The 18,618-nt window shown below is 35.4% G+C and overlaps 2 protein-coding genes and 1 long non-coding RNA gene across 22 annotated transcripts in view; 1 reads left to right on the top strand and 2 right to left on the bottom strand.

Annotated features, from left to right (window-relative positions):
* The window catches only part of yeats2 (YEATS domain containing 2), an 80,063-nt gene extending 78,999 nt beyond the window's left edge, over window positions 1-1,064 (bottom strand). For 12 of the 19 annotated variants that reach the window (XR_015478875.1, XR_015478877.1, XR_015478876.1 and 9 more), the window contains exons 1-2: window positions 995-1,064; window positions 491-614 (exon numbers count right to left, since the gene is read on the bottom strand). Coding sequence is in view for 4 of the 19 variants with exons in the window: in XM_087241288.1 (XP_087097414.1) it covers window positions 491-596 (106 nt within the window). In the remaining 15 variants the exon portion in view is untranslated. Of the gene's footprint in view, window positions 1-490; window positions 615-899 lie in introns of all 19 variants that reach the window. The other 7 variants (XR_015478879.1, XR_015478881.1, XR_015478884.1 and 4 more) reach the window with 1 other exon arrangement.
* Window positions 1-18,618, bottom strand: part of klhl24a (kelch-like family member 24a) — an 802,375-nt gene that overhangs the window by 756,965 nt on the left and 26,792 nt on the right. Inside the window, 3 exon segments of one of the 2 annotated variants that reach the window (NM_001077340.1) lie at window positions 11,860-12,271; window positions 13,092-13,280; window positions 17,935-18,123. In NM_001077340.1, the coding sequence (NP_001070808.1) occupies window positions 12,071-12,271; window positions 13,092-13,280; window positions 17,935-18,123 (579 nt within the window). In that variant the 3' untranslated portion in view covers window positions 11,860-12,070. 2 annotated transcript variants of the gene reach the window in all.
* On the top strand, window positions 16,852-18,253 carry LOC147846475 (uncharacterized). Its single transcript, XR_015478952.1, has 2 exons — window positions 16,852-17,427; window positions 17,466-18,253. It is a non-coding gene; the product is annotated as an uncharacterized LOC147846475 (long non-coding RNA).

Genomic DNA, 18,618 nt, shown 5'->3' with positions numbered 1-18,618 from the left:
GTTGAGAAATCCCCAACTTCTGCAGGGAACAACTGCTAAAGCAGTGCCTACGAACTGACAATTCAGTTCAGCAATGCTTGTTGTCACTCATTCAAAGTGAAAGGGAAGCGTTGACGCTGACTCCCCTGTGTGAATGGGGCGTAAAGGAACTAAGCAGAATGAAAAAAATTAATGAATCAATTATTGAATGAAAGACCTGTTTAAAAGTATTTAAGACATACAACACCATATTTCTGTTGATTTAAGACTTTATAAGGCCTACATTTTCATTTAAAAATTTAAGACATTGACTGTTTTGTCCCTGTAGATACTCTAATATAGGGAGTGTGTCAAAAGTTGTCACGGTTCAAAAATGAATGAGTGTGCAAACATAAAACTAATTTTACCTCAATGATTAAGACTATATAGAATGCTCTTTTGAGTGGTTGCAAAGTAATATTGAACACCTAGTCAAGTGAGTATGTGATTTAACATGCAGCATTAGTCTCACCATTCTGCTCCACCACTCTAACGTTACTCCTCTTGTTCTCCTGCACTTGAGTGATGTCTTCATAGTCTGGATCTTTGTCTTCTATTTTCCTTTTCACCCCAGACATGATCACTCATGGGGTGGACTGCAGATAATATAAACAGCATAAACAACAACAAAACACATTTCCTACATGCACACAGAGGATGTCTCAAACATTAGGTTAGCTCACTAAACGTTACTCGCTTGCTTAAACTGTCTCGAACGCGTAGTATACTTGCTGAAGATATACGTGCACTTGTGTTTCTTGCCCGACTGCAACTAGTTGTTGCAGAAGAAACGTACAAAATGACAAAACACAGAAATAAGCTGCTGCTAATGACAAACACGTTAAGCTAAACAAAACATCAGCTTTGTAAACAGTTATTACATGGCTCTCAGCACTGACGCTTAACCAAACAATGCAAATTGTGACGTAAACACGCACAAATGTGGTCGGTGTTTTTATGTACACGTTAAACCTACGCTGAATTTAATGGTGAGATGTTTAACGGTGAAGTGTTTAGCCGTTAGCTTCGGTTGGTCTCGCGAACATGAAAATCTCGCGCGGACACACGAGCTCGTGCAGGGCGCGTTCCCGTTTAGGAAAGAGCGCAGCGAGCGCGCGGCCTGCATCAGCTGGCACAAGAGGGTTCATACTGGTTGCGGTGGTTTTCCAGTTTTCAGATTTTGTATATCTAGAGGAGCTCTATTAAAATATAAGATTTTTGTTTTACCAATTTCTTATCCACTAAGCAAATTTAGAGTGAACAAAGTGATAACAGTTACGATTTTAATAAGTTTAGTAAGTAATAAAGCAAATTCATGATTTAAATAAAATAAAAAAAACATAATCTAACAGTGCAGCACAATAACTTGTGCGAAACAAATGTAATTAAATACTATAATATAATAGAATATTATCCTTCATTATTTTTTACATAATAAATATACATAATACATGGACGGACTTACCTATAGCAAGGTAAGCAGCCTTAGGGGGCCGTAGAAATAGAAGACCCTGACCAATAACAAGACGCCTATATTAACCATACTATAGCTCTTTTATAACTGTTCTATCATATGTTGTAAAATCTGTCTGTAGTCATTAAGATCTTAACATTATTACTTCTTTTCTAAAGCAGGGGCCCCCATCAATAGTGGAACGTTCCTTCCCTTACTGCACATGCAAATATTAAAATCTATTCACAAATCACAAATATGGCTAATAAACTGTGCATGGTTTGTGAGCTTTTTTTTTATTTGCAAAATTATTGTATTTAATTTTACATTAAGAAGGTTCCACTTAAAATATGCAGTTCATTTACAAAGTAAATCCATATTTCTATAGAGAAAAAAAATATATATATATAAAGAGAGTGTTTTGAGTTTTAATGCTAGGGCCCCTTACATGGAATTGGAATATATATATAATAATGATTTTAATAATAATAATTTTTTATTTATATAGCGCCTTTCTAAAGCTAAATGACACTTTACAAGGAATGCAACAAAAAGATAAACAAACATACATGAAGTCAAATATAACAAACTGGAATTACAATTATTATATATATATATATATATATATATATATATATATATATATATATATATATATATATATATATATATATGTGTGTGTGTGTGTGTGTGTGTATATATATATATATATATATATATATATATATATATATATATATATATATATATATATATATATATATATATATATATATATATTTATTTATGTATATAATATATTATTATTATTATTATTATTATTATTATTATTATTATATATTTGCATTAGTCTTCACTGTATAGAAATTTAGGGGGTCTTTTAAAATCATTTTAAAGCTCTAAACATTAAAAAACAATGAGCTAGTAGTAAAACATTACATTTCTTAATGTTTGTTGATGTGGATCTACTGCAGAGATGCTCAAAGTAGGGCCCACGGGCCAAAGTTGGCCCATTGTAACCTCTGATTTGGCCGACCATCCCAACTGAGAGAATGGTTGGGGCAATTGACTTTAGTACATGGATGGTCTTTTCTAATTTGATGTAACCTTTTTTGTTTGTTTTATTGCTGAGCTACAAAAAGAGCAAACTTAAATGAAATGTTTTAATTAAAAGTTGTAAATTAATCTGATTTAAAAAAATGTAAATGGTCAATCGACAGGTAGAGGACTATGCAGAAGCAAATCAAAGCAAAAACTAGTGTTATTCTATTGTAAATTAGATAGTCGTTTTTAAAAATTATTAAATAAATTAGGAAATTACCCATGGTAAATTACCGCACCTATATTTAACTTCTGCCCACTATAGTCTCAATCAAGTTTGTTTTTTGGCCCTTCATCATAAAAAATGTGGGCACCCCTGATCTACTGTTTGTGGTGGAAAAAAACGAGGGCATCCTATACCAGAGTTTGACCAAAGGGTGGCGCTAAAAACCACATTTACATAAAAATCCCACCAAGTCTATGCTGATCCAGTTTGGCAATTAACTTTAAATGCACCACATTGAATGCAGGTAGATTTATTCATTGCAGTTGTATTTTTTTTAATAAAAAGTATTTTTAGAAAGAGTTCTCAAATCCATTTTTTACTAGTGAGAACAGAACGCTATACCTTTCTTAATAAGGTGACCAGATTTATATAAAGGCATGTAAAATGATGTGAAAATACTATTAAAAAATATTTTCAAGAGATGTATTCAAATACTTCACGGTAAATGTGATATCACTAACAAATACAACAAAAAGTATGTAATAAACATATTTGACAATAATTTTTATTAACAATTGTATTTTTGTTAGTACAATAGGAGCTGAAGAGCTCTATAAATGAATTTGTTATTCTGTTAGGCTATATTAAATCATTAAATGCCAATGCGGCTTGCCACAGATGCATGTTTTAAAAAGTGAAATGCGAACATCTTATAATCTAGAATTAAAGGCTTTAAACTGTTTTATAGGCTACATGTTTATAATAATATATTACCGTGGCAGTAGGCTAATATGACGCCATAGTATTTACATGGCACAAAGGAATATCTGTGCGTCTAAAAAAAATCCCTTATGATATTCCATGTAAAACATGTGACATTTTTGGCATCTAGTCTACTTCCTGTGCAGTTTCCTTGACTCTTAAACAAGAAATCTTTCTTTCCACGCGATTCGTTACACGTCAGCACTTCAGTCTTCATCACCTGAGGGCTTCACTTTTTTGCTTTGCTTTTTGCGGGTCAGGAATGTGCTCTATGTTCAGTTTATGTTGTCTTTCTCCATATTTCCATTCAATCATTCATTTTATTTTCGGCTTAGTCCCTTTATTATTCAGGGGTCGCCACAGTGAAATGAACCGCCAACCCATCCAGCACGTTACACGCAGCGGATGCCCTTCTAGCTACAATCACTGGAAAACACCCATTCACTCCCATTCACACACATACATAACGGACAGTTTAGCTTACCCATTTCACCTATAGCGCATGTCTTTGGACTTGTGGGGGAAACCGGAGCACCCAGAGGAAACCCACGCAAACACGGGGAGAACATGCAAACTCCACATGGAAATGCCAACTGACTCAGCCGAAGCTCGAACCAGCATCCTTCTTGCTGTGAGACGACAGCGCTACCCACTGCACTGCCATATTTCCATTCATACTTGCATTTATTTTTAACAAATAAATTAGATTTAATCACATTTTACAGTATGGCGTTGGTTCGTCTATCAGCGGTTAGTCTCAAGACATAAACCCAGTAAGAAGGACAAAAGTGGCTGGAAAAAAGTAAATAGGAAGCCTTGAGAGGAATCGATGCTCAAGGGAAGGTCATTCGTTTCTGCTTTGTCCTTTTGCTGATGCTTTCAGAATTGCGTCTGCTTTATTAAAGGGTGCTGCCTCAACACTGCAACAGAATACAGATTATTATTTTCAATATATATATATATATATATATATATATATATATATATATATATATATATATATATATATATATATATATATATATATATATATATATATATATATATTTAGAGCGATGGCGAGGTGGTGGAGTGGGTAGCCCTGTCGCCTTACAGCAAGAAGGTCACTGGTTTGAGCCTTGGCTGGGTCAGTTGACATTTCTGTGTGGAGTTTGCATGTTCATCCCATGTTGGTTTCCTCTGGGTGCTCCGGTTTCCCTCACAAATCCAAAGACATGCACTATAGGTGAATTGGGCAGGCTAAATTGTCTATATTGTGTGTGAATGAGAGTGCATGGGTGTTTCCCAGTGTTGGGTTGTAGCTGGAAGGGCATCCGCTGCTAAAAACATATGCTGGACAAGTTAGCGGTTAAATCCTCTGTGGCAAACCCTGATTAATAAAGGAACTAAGCCAAAAAATGAATGAATGAATAATAAAAATGTTCAAGGACTTATAATGGCCATGCGTCATAACAATCTGGTGAAAAGGGTTCAATCCCTTGAAGCAAACTAACAGTAAGGGCGGTGTGGTTAAGTATATTGACATCCACAGGGAAGAACCACCACTCCAAACGCAGAAACAATTGGTCAGACCTTTTACATATTCATACCTTATAATATTTTATTGTGCAAATCTTGATTTCACGTTAATGACAAATTCTATTATTTGAAATATATATATTTTTTATCTCATATACAGTTGAAGACAGAATGATTAGCCTCCGTTTATTTTTTCCTGTTTTCTGTTTAATGGAGAGCAGAATTCAACACATTTCAATACATAATAGTTTTAATAACTCATTTCTAATAACTGATTTATTTTTATCTTTGTCATGATGACAGTAAATAATATTTGACTAGATATTTTTCAAGACATGTCTATACAGCTTAATTTGACATTTAAAGGCTTTACTAGGTTAATTAGGTTAACTAGGCAGGTTACGGTAATTAGGCAAGTTATTGTATAACGATGGTTTAACGATGGTATGATGTCTGTATCTATCAAACAAAAACAAAGAAATCCTAAAAGGGCTAAAATGTTGTCCTTAAAATTAAAAACTGTTTTTATTCTAACCGGAATAAAACAAATAAGACTTTCTCCTGAAGAAAAAATATTATCAGACATTCTGTGAAAATTTCCTTGCTTATTACACATTATTTGGGAAATATAAAAAACAATTAAATAAAATTCAAAGGGGGGCTAATAATTATAACTTCAACTGTATGTAAAGGATAAGGGGCAACACGGTGGCGCAGTGGTTGACACTGACCCTGACCAGTTTACATTTCTGGAGTTTGTATGTTCTCCCTGTGTTGCCGTGGGTTTCCTCTGGGTGCTCCGGTTTCTTCCACAGTCCAAAGACATGTGTTACAGGTAAATTGAATAAGCTAAATTTCCCGTAGTGTATGTGTGTGAATGAGAGTATATTGGTGTTTCTCAGTACTGGGTTGCAGTTGAAAGGGCATCCGCTGTGTATAACGTATGCTGGGTAAGTTGGCGGTTCATTCCGCTGTGGCGACCCCTGATGAATAACGGGGCTAAGCTGAAGGAAAATGATTTATGTAAGGAATAAATGTACATCTTGTTTTTGCAGAACTACAACAAAGAAATATTTTTACCATTAGAAGCTTGTTATATTCACACAAGGGTGTCCATTATAAGGGAGTCCATTATAAAAATGATTTTTGCTTAATAGGTTCCCTGTAATTTCTCTATTATTCCTACAGATAATGACAAAAAATAATATAGTCAGCAGCAAACTGCAAACCAATAATTCTTACACTAAACCTACAAGATTCAGAAAATTAATGCTAGTAATTTCAAATAGATTAAGTTGTATATTTGTATAATCATTCCTGTAAATGGTAAATTGTCTTAATTTTACAGTGAAAATCTTGCACAATAATAAAGAATGGTGAAACAAACTTCCTTTGAAATGATGAATGTTTGTTTTAGAATAGCCTCATCTAAAGTATATGAGGAATACAGCACAAATACATCTTGAAGTTCCTCTTAGGAATTTCCATAGAATTGCACAAATACTCTAAGGAATGAATGTTTCCGCCAGCCACAAGAATGTAGTGGGTTGGATAAACACAGAGCACTACAAATATGCTTTAGGCTCCATTTACAGTTTCATTACACAAAAGCGAAACTCTGAGAAACTGTGCTTCTAGGCATTAATGCTGTTTTGAGTTAATGAAATGCAAAAACCAAGACATAAATTTGATAAAAGCTTAATGAAAATACCACAGAAGTAAATGATCAGTCCAGCCAAGATACTATGGAGTCAGATCAGTGTGAAAAATAACACAATTACAAAATCCATTTGGCCAATTTGTAAACGCAATTTGTGAATTCACTGATGAATTAGATTTGTGTATTTTTTAATCAAATTTGGAATTTATGAATTACATTTGTGCATTTTTTTAATCATGTTTTGAATTTACGAATTGGATTTACGTATTTCTAAATGGTGTTTTGAATTTACGAATTGGATTTGCGTATTTCTAAATCGTGTTTTGAATTTACGAATTGGATTTGCGTATTTCTAAATCGTGTTTTGAATTAATGAATTGGATTTGTGCATTTCTAAATCGTGTTTTGAATTTACGAATTGGATTTGCGTATTTCTAAATCGTGTTTTGAATTTACGAATTGGATTTGTGTATTTCTAAATCGTGTTTTGAATTTACGAATTGGATTTGCGTATTTCTAAATCGTGTTTTGAATTAATGAATTGGATTTGTGCATTTCTAAATCGTGTTTTGAATTTACGAATTGGATTTGCGTATTTCTAAATCGTGTTTTGAATTAACGAATTGGATTTGTGTATTTCTAAATCGAGTTTTGAATTCACGATTTGGATTTGTGTATTTCTAAATCGTGTTTTGAATTTACGAATTGGATTTGCGTATTTCTAAATCGTGTTTTGAATTTACGAATTGGATTTGTGTATTTCTAAATCGTGTTTTGAATTTACGAATTGGATTTGCGTATTTCTAAATCGTGTTTTGAATTAATGAATTGGATTTGTGCATTTCTAAATCGTGTTTTGAATTTACGAATTGGATTTGCGTATTTCTAAATCGTGTTTTGAATTAACGAATTGGATTTGTGTATTTCTAAATCGAGTTTTGAATTCACGATTTGGATTTGTGTATTTCTAAATCTTGTTTTGAATTTACGAATTGCATTTGCGTCTTTTTGAAACGTGTTTTGAATTTACAAATTGGATTTGTGCGTTTCTGAATCATGTTTTGAATTTACAAATTGGACTTGGGCATTTCTGAAAGGTGTTTTGAATTTACAAATTGGATTTGTGTATTTTTGAATCGCGTTTGAATTGACAAATTGACTTTTGTAAACGTTGTGTTGTAAACGGATTAATTGTATTTTGTAAATGGATTACTTTTGAGGGGCGAGGCAGTGGCGCAGTAGGTAGTGCTGTCGCCTCACAGCAAGAAGGTCGCTGGTTCAAACCTCGGCTCAGTTGGCCATCTGTGTGGAGTTTGCATGTTCTCCTTGCCTTCGCGTAGGTTTCCTCCGGGTGCTCCGGTTTCCCCCACAGTCCAAAGACATGCTGTACAGGTGAATTGGGTAGGCTAAATTGTCCGTAGTGTATGAGTGTGAGTGTAAATGTTTGTGTGGATGTTTCCCAGAGATGGGTTGTGGCTGGAAGGGCATTCGCTGCGTAAAAACGTGCTGGATAAGTTGGCGGTTCATTCCGCTGTGGCGACCCTGGATTAATAAAGGAAATGACAAGAAAATGAATGAATGTATTACTTTTGAGACTGATCTGGCTCCATTAGAATCAGATTCAATTCAACGGTAATAAAAACCCCACGTTTAACAAAATTTAAAGCTGGTGGTGTAATTTATTTTTCAAAAAATGATGGCGCATGATATGTTGGCGAAGTAACATCTACAAATAGTTTCAAATGCTACAGTTGGTATTAATTCAAATCACATGTGCACATGAAAACATAGAAAATATATAAATACATATATACACACATACAAACACACTTACAGTATATCTTTGTCTTTGCAGGCAGATATAAAGATGCAGTACATATCTGGCCTGACACGTTCAGAAGAAGTACAGAAAACAAAACTGCTACTATGATTTAGATATCTTAAACAAAATGCTTAACAATTTCATGTTTTATTTTGTAAAACACATGCAAACACAGAGGAAGCTTTCCGGCAGCTGAAATAAAACAACTCAGATTTAGTCTCGAGTCACGTCCGCTGTGCACAACATCCAAAAATAATAACAAAGATAACACTAAAAACAGAAGAGTAAAAGGTATTTACACTGAGATATATTACGAACGCTAGCATGTACAAGTGCATGATTGGGGCTCTGATTTAAAAAAGGCACGTCCTGGCTGTCAGACTAATGATAATGAGATGCTTAAATACAATATGAGACACAATAGGAAAATAAATTCACAGCTGTGCGGTTCATGAAGAACCTGAAAAGATTCTGACGTGACTTTTTAGAGTCTAAAATCAGAGCGGTCCAACAGTGAGGACGCAAGGATTCTAGCTGCTGTTATGAGCTTTCAAAAATCCTCGTTCAGCATGTCTGATGTAGATTTAAGTGCTTTCTATAAATTTGAATATACTCAAAAACAAACGATATAGTAAATAGAGTAAATAGCGCATTCAAATTACTCGAAAACTGGAGCTAATAGCCACATTTACTAAACAGGATAAATTAGCATTAATGGAAGAGAAGATTTATGCATTCGTTTCTGCTGACAATGTACAAAATGAAGCTCAATCTACAAAAAAAAAAAAAACAAACAAAAAAATCCAACAAAAACAAAACACAGGAAATAAACAGAGCTGCGAACAAGCGAAAGCAATAATAATCCAGTAAAGGTCTATCAAAAACCAGACCAGAAAACGTTTAACATACTAGCTTGAATGACATTTCATTTTGTTAGCATGTTACCACCATGATTTAACACTATGCGAACATGTTACTATCATTTCTAGCTTGGTTACCACATTACTAGCATGAATTAGCAGTTTGTTTTGTTTGTTGTTATGTTTGTAGTATTTTACTATTTACCACAAATTAGCATCTTTTTAACATGTTTACCTTTTTACTGTTTTGTTAACATGAATTAGCATGTCGCCAGCATGTTTCAAAATGCTAGTATGAATTACTAAGTTCCTAGCATGTTTTGGTTACCACATTCCTAGCATGAATTAGCATTTTGTTATGTTTCAACATTGCTAGAGTTTTAGCATTGTAATAATTAACTGTGTTTTTTCAATTGTAGTAAACGTGGTTGGTTTGGAACATTGATTATCATTCCTACACAATTTAACAACAAATACTATGGTTAAACTACGGTTTGTGTGGCAAAAGGATATGGCTGATTTGTGGTTACCATTGTTTGAGCTAACATGCGCTAGTTTAGTACCGTTCTTAGATTTTGCCAATGATAGTTATACAGGTCTGAACTGGGTGGATATTCGTTAAATGCTCTTTAAGATTTAATGTTTGAAAGTTGTCACCGTTATTCTTTTGTACTGTGGAAACAAATTCCTCGTGTGTGTAAATATACCTGGCAATCAAGCTCTTTCTGATTTCTGATTCCTAATGAAAGTCTATGGGATTTCTTTGGGAAGTCTGATCAGTTAGAATAGATTTAGTATTTAGAGTCAGAACAGTCTGAAGCTTTGACCTGAGTTTTGTTGATGTAAGAGAAAGGCTGAAAATGTATATACTGTACATACAGTCAAACAAAATAACAATGTCCATGTATCGACTGATTTAACGCAGCCACCACTTTAGGAGCAAAATCAAGGCTGCTGTGGGAAAAAAAACCCCGGAAGTATCGCCTGGAGTCACACAGGAACGTTGTGTACCTGGCTGTGTATATTATCAGTGAAGAGAAAGTGAATTTATTATTTAATCACCTTCCGAGTGACCCGAAGGTCCATTCTGAATGCAAAGCAAAAAAAAAGGGATATCAAACCTAATTTTCAGCTAAGTTAAGGGAAATGTCACTAGTTAGCAAATGTTTTCTTTCCCAAACACACGTTTTAGATGCCATTTATTAAACTCAAGTTAACAAACGAAGGGTTCTGAAACATCGCTGATTTGCCATAGTGTCCATCAGTGCTCAACAGGAATGATTGGTCGTGAAGGTCATCACTGCACTTCACTGATGTTTACTGATTGCAAACACAGACAAGCAATCCGCTGATGACTCAGCTTATCATCACGGCTTTTAAATGCTCCAGTGTCCCTGTGTCTGTGTTTGCACTTAATGAAGAGCGGTGAACTGATGGCCTTCACGGCCAATCACAGTCATTTCTGTTGAGCACTTAAGAATACTATGGCAAATTAGCGGTGTTTAAGAATGTGCTCGACAGTGTTTAAATGTTAGCAGGAAATGGACGTTTTTAAAACTTTAGTACAGGGAAAACACAGGGTGTGCTTCAGAGGTGCATTGTTTTAGCGCTCACTGAGTTACATAGGCTGAAGCAAGGAAGCCCCCATGATGTTTACCTGCTGCCTTGAACTGAAGCCTAGGAGGACACTCATTAAGCTTTATCACTCTTAAGGAGATTATGATTTTGCTTGATCTCTAATATGCTTTTAATTGTTTAAAATTAAACTTAACTGAGTAATATTAAAGTGATGTGTACACCATATCTGCACTTTGACATCATGGCAACAGCTGAAGGTTAACAGTCCACAACATGTTAATGCAACGTTTACAGTGCTGATCCTATACTGTAATTCTGGGTTTCATCCCACCGCAGCCTCGCTTTTGTTTTTTAAAATGGCAGCCGCATTAAATAAGCATATTATCAGGACTATTTTGTTCACCATTTAGTTGAAAATCCTGACAGTAGCTTTAATCTCCAAAGACGAATGTTGATGCAAGCTTTTAGTAAATCCGGCTAAAAAATATTTGATAAATTCTCCATGCCTTGAAATCAATCGGTCAAAATTATTTAGGAGTAATTCAACAAAAACAGCACAAAACAATAGTAAAAGTAATTGATAAAAAGGCTGCATGTTCTCCCTGTGTTCACATGGATTTCCACCGGGTGCTCTGGTTTCCCCCATAAGTAAAAAGAGATGCCGTATAGGTGAATTGGGTAACCTAAATTGTCCATAGTGTGTGTGTGAATGAGGGTTTAAGAATGTCTCCCAGTGAGAGGTTGCAGCAAAAAGAGCATCCGCTGTGTAAAACATATGCTGGATAAGTTGGCGGTTCATTCCGCTGTGGCGACCCCTGATTAATAAAGCGACTAAGCCGAAAAGGAAATGAATGAATGAATAAAAAAAGTTCAAATGAAAGAAAAAAAAAACATTCGCACTCCCAAAACAGAAAGAAAGAGTATAGGAAGTGAGTTTATTTTCAGTGAGACTTACGATTACTCAGTCACATTTCATAAATTCTCCAAATGCTTTCAGTTATGTGGAAGTTAATGTTTCCACACTTCCACATTCCAGAGGAACAGGTAACTGTCGCCTCAGATAACAATCTAAACGGCTTTAGCATGATGATGAAATCAGACGGGTCCGTGTTGGGGCATTTGCATGTATGTTTTAGGGTTTGTGTTGTTTCTCACTAAAGCGGTGTACGGTGACACAGCCGTGGTAGGAGACGGGTCGAGGCATGGCAGCTGTAGATGTGATGATGCCAGACGACGGATCGTAGCACACGACATTGTTGGAAGCTTCGCCATTTTCTCCCCGTCCACCCAAGATGTAGATCTTTCCATTACAAACTGATACACCACAGCTTTCCTGAACACACAAAGATGTACATTAAAATTAGTATGTTCAATATTGTGCAAAAGGCCCCCAGTTACACTTTAGTGAGGGTATAATGACATTATATATTACTTCTCATTCTCTTTATTAAAATACAACAAGCAAATACAGGTTCTAGTAGGACTATATGGGTCTAATTAAGACATATGGAAGAAAGTGTTAAAGAAAGATGGAAGAATGAATAAAAAATACTGAAGTTTCTGTCTTGGTTTGATCTGCACTTCTGCCACATCTGTTATTGCCTGCATTGATGCTGAAATGTAGACCGGTTTTAATTTGTCATGTAATTTGTCATGTAACTCCTACTAAAAAGCACCTAATAGTTTTATTTTTCAGCATGACGATGATCCCAAACACAGCGAGAGAAAAAACAGCCGATGAAACAAAAACACAGAGTCCAGACCTAAATATTATATACAGTCTGTAACATTAAAGGCAGTATAAGAGTCACCTGGACAGAAAAATACAGCCATAACATGCTAAATCTGAGGAATAACTCGTAAAAAGGCTAAAATACGCTTGATATTAAAGCACATAATTAAAAAAAAACTCAACAAAAAAGTTTAACTTGTTGCTTGGTGCTAAGACGTCACGTTAAACAGACTTTTGATGCTAGTCTTTTGATTACAAAATTAATTTTGTTCAGAACTTATACATATGTATATATATTTTTTAGATATAGATTTGCGCAAAAGTCTTAGGCTCCCAAGGTACTGTATTGAATAACTAACAGACAAGAACTTGTGAAGTCTTCACTCAGGGTTTGTGTTATCAGCATCTGTGCTTCAGTTACCTGTCTGCTGAATGTGTGGCCCACGTGCATCCAGTGGTCCTGTGAAGGGTCATAGCAGTAGATGGATTTGGTGAGACCGCCACACACGTAGATGAGGTGATTGAGAGAAACGGCTGAAATATTGGGTTTGGTGAAGGGAAGACAAGCCTTTAGCTGCCAGCTGTCGCTCTCTGGGTCATAACACTGCACCTGAAAGAGAGTTTGAGCTTTATAATGAGGCTGAAATTTCCCCAAAAATTTGCAGTTTTAAATAATATTTTAAACCCTAACTATTTTATTTATTATTCATTCTTTCAATAATTTCGTTTCAGCTTAGTCCCTTTATTAATCAGGGGTCACCACAGCGGAATGAACCGCCAACGTATCCAGCATATGTTTAATGCAGTGGATACCGTTCCAGCTGCAACCCATCACTGGGAAACACCCATACATTCTCATCACACATATGCACTACAAACAATTTAGCTTACCCAAATCACCTATAGCGCATGTCATTACAAAATAGCTACACAGGATTTTCAGCATATAATATAATACAGCAAACTATAAACTATTTAAAAAAAATTACAGCTAAATTTATTAAATTATATTTCATTATTGCTATTACTGATATAATAAATAATAATTTCATAAACAAATATAAATCAATAATAATAACAATAATAATAGTATTAATAACAGTTTAGAAATAATAGTTTCATGGCTAATAAAAGAAAAGCATTCATAGCTTGTACATTTCCTCAAGTCAACTTGGCCGGCAAATCATATTAAGGTAATCAAATACATATTCAAAATCACTTTGTAAAGCCATCAGTCATCAGTGTACTGTCTAATATCAAAAGCTGAAAGCAGAGAGCAGGCCCTGAGGACAAGAAAAGAGAGCAAACTAAATCCAATACATGCACTCTTCAATGCAAACAACCTCTCTCTGTGCTAGCCGATGACATCCAGATATAAAAAAAACACAGGACTTCCACAGAAGAACAGTCAACATTGTGCAAAAGAGCTTGAGTGCAAAACTTGATCAGCTCCTTTCATGCTTCTCTCCCTTTTTCAGTTTGTGCTCCAGATGGCAAGTAAAGAATGCAGTAATCTGAGCAGTGGAGAATCAATGAGAGAAAGCCATGTGAGATGTTATCTGAGATGGCGACGGCATATGAGGACAATAAGCTCACCACGCTGACCCACCTGTCCATTGGTTTATAGACCACCTGGTAAAACACACACAATCACTCCACATCTGCCAGTTACCAGGCCTTCTGTTCCAAAAAGATTTCAGGAGATACATGAGGCACGTTAAGCAGGACTTTTCAGTCTCTTTGAAAGTTTGAGGTCACTACTAACATTTTTTTGTTTGTTTTGGTTTCAAATAAATGCTGTTCTAGGGGTAGCACAATCGCCTCAGCCTCGCTGTTTTAAGCCCCGGCTTGGTCAGTTGGTGTTTCTGTGTGGAGTTTGCATGTTCTCCCTGTGCTCACGTGGGTTCCTCTGGGTGCTCCGGTTTCCCCCACAGTTTAAAGACATGCGCTATAGGTGAACTGGGTAAACTAAATTGGCTGTAGTGTATGAGTGTGAATGAAGGAGTGTATGGATGTTTCCCAGTGCTGGGTTGTGGCTGGAAGGGCATCCGCTGTGTAAAACATATGCTGGATAAGTTGGTGGTTCATTCCGCTGTGGCGACCCCTGATTAATAAAGAGACTAAGCCGAAAAGAAAATGAATGAATGAATGCTGTTCTCTTGTAAATTCTATTCAGCCAATCGTCATATGTACTGATCTTAAGCTTAGCACAGTCAATTCGCACACATTCTCATGTTGTTTAATATGAATCTATTCAGATTGCACTGTGTGGCGCAGCAGAAATATGGACAGTGTCCCGAGTCGTAGCTGGGCGCTGCAGACAGCCGCCAACTTGCGACTCCAGTGTGCGTAGCCTGATAGAAACCTATGTTTAGAATTCTAAAATGCAGGGCACTGCGCATCTGGTGCGGCCCTTTCAGTCTCGCAATTCACATCAGTTTAGGATGGCAAATACATATATACATACATATATACATACACACACATATATATATATATATATATATATATATATATATATATATATATATATATATATATATATACATATATATATACATATATATATACATATATATATATATATATATATATATATATATATATATATACATATATATATACATATATATATACATATATATATATATACATATATATATATATATATATACATATATATATATACATATATATATATATACATATATATATATATATATATATATATATATATATATATATATATATATATATATACCTACACACACACATACATATATATATATATATATATATATACACACACATACATATATATATATACACACACATACATATATATATATATATATATATATATACACACACACACACACACACATACATATATATATATATATATATATATATATATATATATATATATATATATATATATATATATACATATATATATATATATATATATATTAGGGATGTAACGGTATCAGAATTTCACGGTACGGTAATACCTCGGTATGGATGTCACGGTACGGTATTTATTGAATCATTTACAGGAAAAAAAAACCTTTTGAAAATACTCCAAAAAAGTGCCAAAAGTGTCAATGACATACAAATTAGCCATCTATCTGTTAGCTTTGAAACAGGAACTTCAATTTTAATAACAAAAAAATTATTAAACCATGTAAAAAAATAAAGTTTCAATTTAGTATTGTTGAAAACTCATCACATTTAACATTTAATCACTCACTTAGATAGAGATGGGTTTAAAGAAAAATTATCATATAATTATAATCTGCTAAAAGCTGGTATCTCTGGGCATTTACAATGTCCCCTGCAACAGAAAAAAACCCTCTCATTTGGGACTGAGGTTTCTGGGACAAGAGAGATATGACTTGGCCCATGTTGACAGCAGTGGGGTAACGTTGTGCATTGTCTTTCCCCCACTTGAGAAGACAAACCATGAGTGAGATAGAGGTCTCTTTGCGGTACAAGTCAATGTCTGCATCAATCTGAACAGTGTGCTGTGTTTCTGCAGTCCCCATGACTGTTATTAGTTGTATTCCCCAACTTGCAGGCACGTGCACACATAGGGCTCAACCTGTGCAGTGCACATGCCCTTTTTAGTCTTGGATAGAAAATGCCCTTCCAAAACGATCAAAAGTGCCCCCGCGACGCGACACAACCTCCGTCCAGTCCAGCCCTTCAGTAGGCGCCCGACAACACCTCTCTTGAGTATGCGCGCTCAACCCCGCCTCGGCGCTTTACAATACGCGCGCCACAACAGCTGATCAGAACGCGCGCGACAGCACCGCTATTCAGCACGCGCGCGGCGACAACACTGCTTTAGGTTCGATCATTTCCATCTTTTTTTCATCTCCGCTACTAGCAGCACACTCCATTTCCGCATTACTGGATCTGTAGCGACAACAGACCGCAAAGGATTATGGCCACGCCGGGGCTGATGGGAAATGAAGTTTCAGCTACCTCCCGTTCGCTTCATTCGCCTGAGCAAATTTTCTCTGAAGACCTATAGTTTTACCGAGTCATGCGACTTCGGTAATATCGAAAAAATTTAATATTGCGGTATGACGGTATTTACAATACCGTTACATCCCTAATATATATATATATATATACATATATATATATACATATATTAATCCTCATTATGAATTGTGGCTCGCATCAGTCAGTCATGCTGGTGAGTTTATTTTGCATTTTGCCATTTGAAATTCGATGGCACAAACATACACCCATTGTTCCTGCAGTTGTAAGCTATTTGAGACTAAAATGTTTTGTCTTACACTTTTGTGTGTTTAGCTTCCGGTTTTGTGTACCGGTTTTGGAAAGGTTCCTCACAGAAATCACAATAATGACCTATTTGAATTCAAAATAGTGAATTTTGCTGAATGGTGATGTGTGTGCATGCCTTTAGGTTGGACTTTTGGCTGGTTTTATAGAGGTTTTAGGTAAATTTAGCTAGTCAGGCTGGCAAATCAGTACAGTCTACTTAAAACTTTCTTTCATCTGTTGAACACAAAAGAAGATATTCTAAAGAATGTTGGAAAACTGTAACCACTGACTTCCATAGTAAGAAAAAAAATACTATGGGAGTCAATGGTTACAGGTTTTCAACATTCTGTTTCCAACATCCTTTACTTGTTCCAAACAATAATTTTGTATCTTTTGATCGCAAAAGAACATATTTTGAAACATGTTGGAAGCCTGCAATTATTGACTTGCACAGTATTGTGGAAGTCAGTGATTACAGGTTTCTAACATTCTTCAGAATATCTTTTTTCCTGTTCTACAAATGAAAGAAAAGGTTTGAAACCACCTGAGAGTGAGGAAATGTTTCTTACTGGGTAAACTATCCTTTCAAGAGGATCACTGCAGTTTAGATTGGAGACCGTGTGACAGGTTGGGTAAAACTTTTGATCCTTTGTCATGTTGAACATGTTGGCTTCTGTTTAGTAATGCATGTAAAAGATGGACAAGTATGAGGAAGAAACAGATGTGGATACATATGGCCACACAAAAGAGACAAAAAAATGCACCAAAGTATGTTTCTGATAAAGACTTCATGTCTGTTTTTCATACACAAAAACCAAGACTTGCCAAATACACATAGTCAAAAGCACTCAATGGAAATCTGCCAACATACTTCTACACAAGATGAAGATCAAAGTTTTCCAGCCTTGTAGATTAGCTCAATTTAACTCTATTGTGTGTTTGTTTAGTCCAGTTTCTCAAATCACCTTATTAGAGCAGCTGTTTTCATCAGGTTCTCCTCCAATGACAAAGAGTTTCCCTGCACAGCTGGTGACCGCCGGCGAGCAGACAGCTTCTTTCAAAGGGGCCACTTCAGTCCAGCGATTGGAGAAGGAGTCGTACACCTCCACGTTGTTGAGATAACACTGCCCGTCATAACCTCCAACTGCATACACCTGCATGAAAACATACACAGATACAGAGGATGACTGCTCATTATTTCAAGATGCCCCTATTATGCTAATTAAAAAAATAGTTTCAGAAGTTTCCTATATACACAAGGGCAAAAAAACAAAACAAAAAACACATTCACTTTTCCTAATATACAACAGAGTGGGCATGGGATGATAACCGTTTTCAAGGTATGCCACGGTTTGGAAAAGTGAAGGTTTTAAACGCAGAATTGATTTCATTTTCACTTTATAATGGTAATAACTAAAGCAAAACAGAGCTAATATTACTCATTAGTTGTCGAATGAAAATAAAAATGACTTCATTACAAAAACAATAAATCATGACAAATTAATCCCACTTCTCTGGTTCATGACTTGCGTTTATAGACAATATATAAAAGTTGTTCAAGAACAAACGCTCTTCCTATCCTCTCCACATGCAGCCTTATCCTCAAACTGACAGTGCAGAGGAAGTGTGGAAGAGCCACGATAACAACA

Source organism: Danio rerio, chromosome 2 (assembly GCF_052040795.2).
Source record: "Danio rerio strain M-AB ecotype USA chromosome 2, GRCz13ab, whole genome shotgun sequence".
NCBI lineage: Eukaryota > Metazoa > Chordata > Actinopteri > Cypriniformes > Danionidae > Danio > Danio rerio.
Note: the sequence above shows the minus strand (reverse complement) of the source record. Positions and strands in the feature narration are given on the sequence as shown.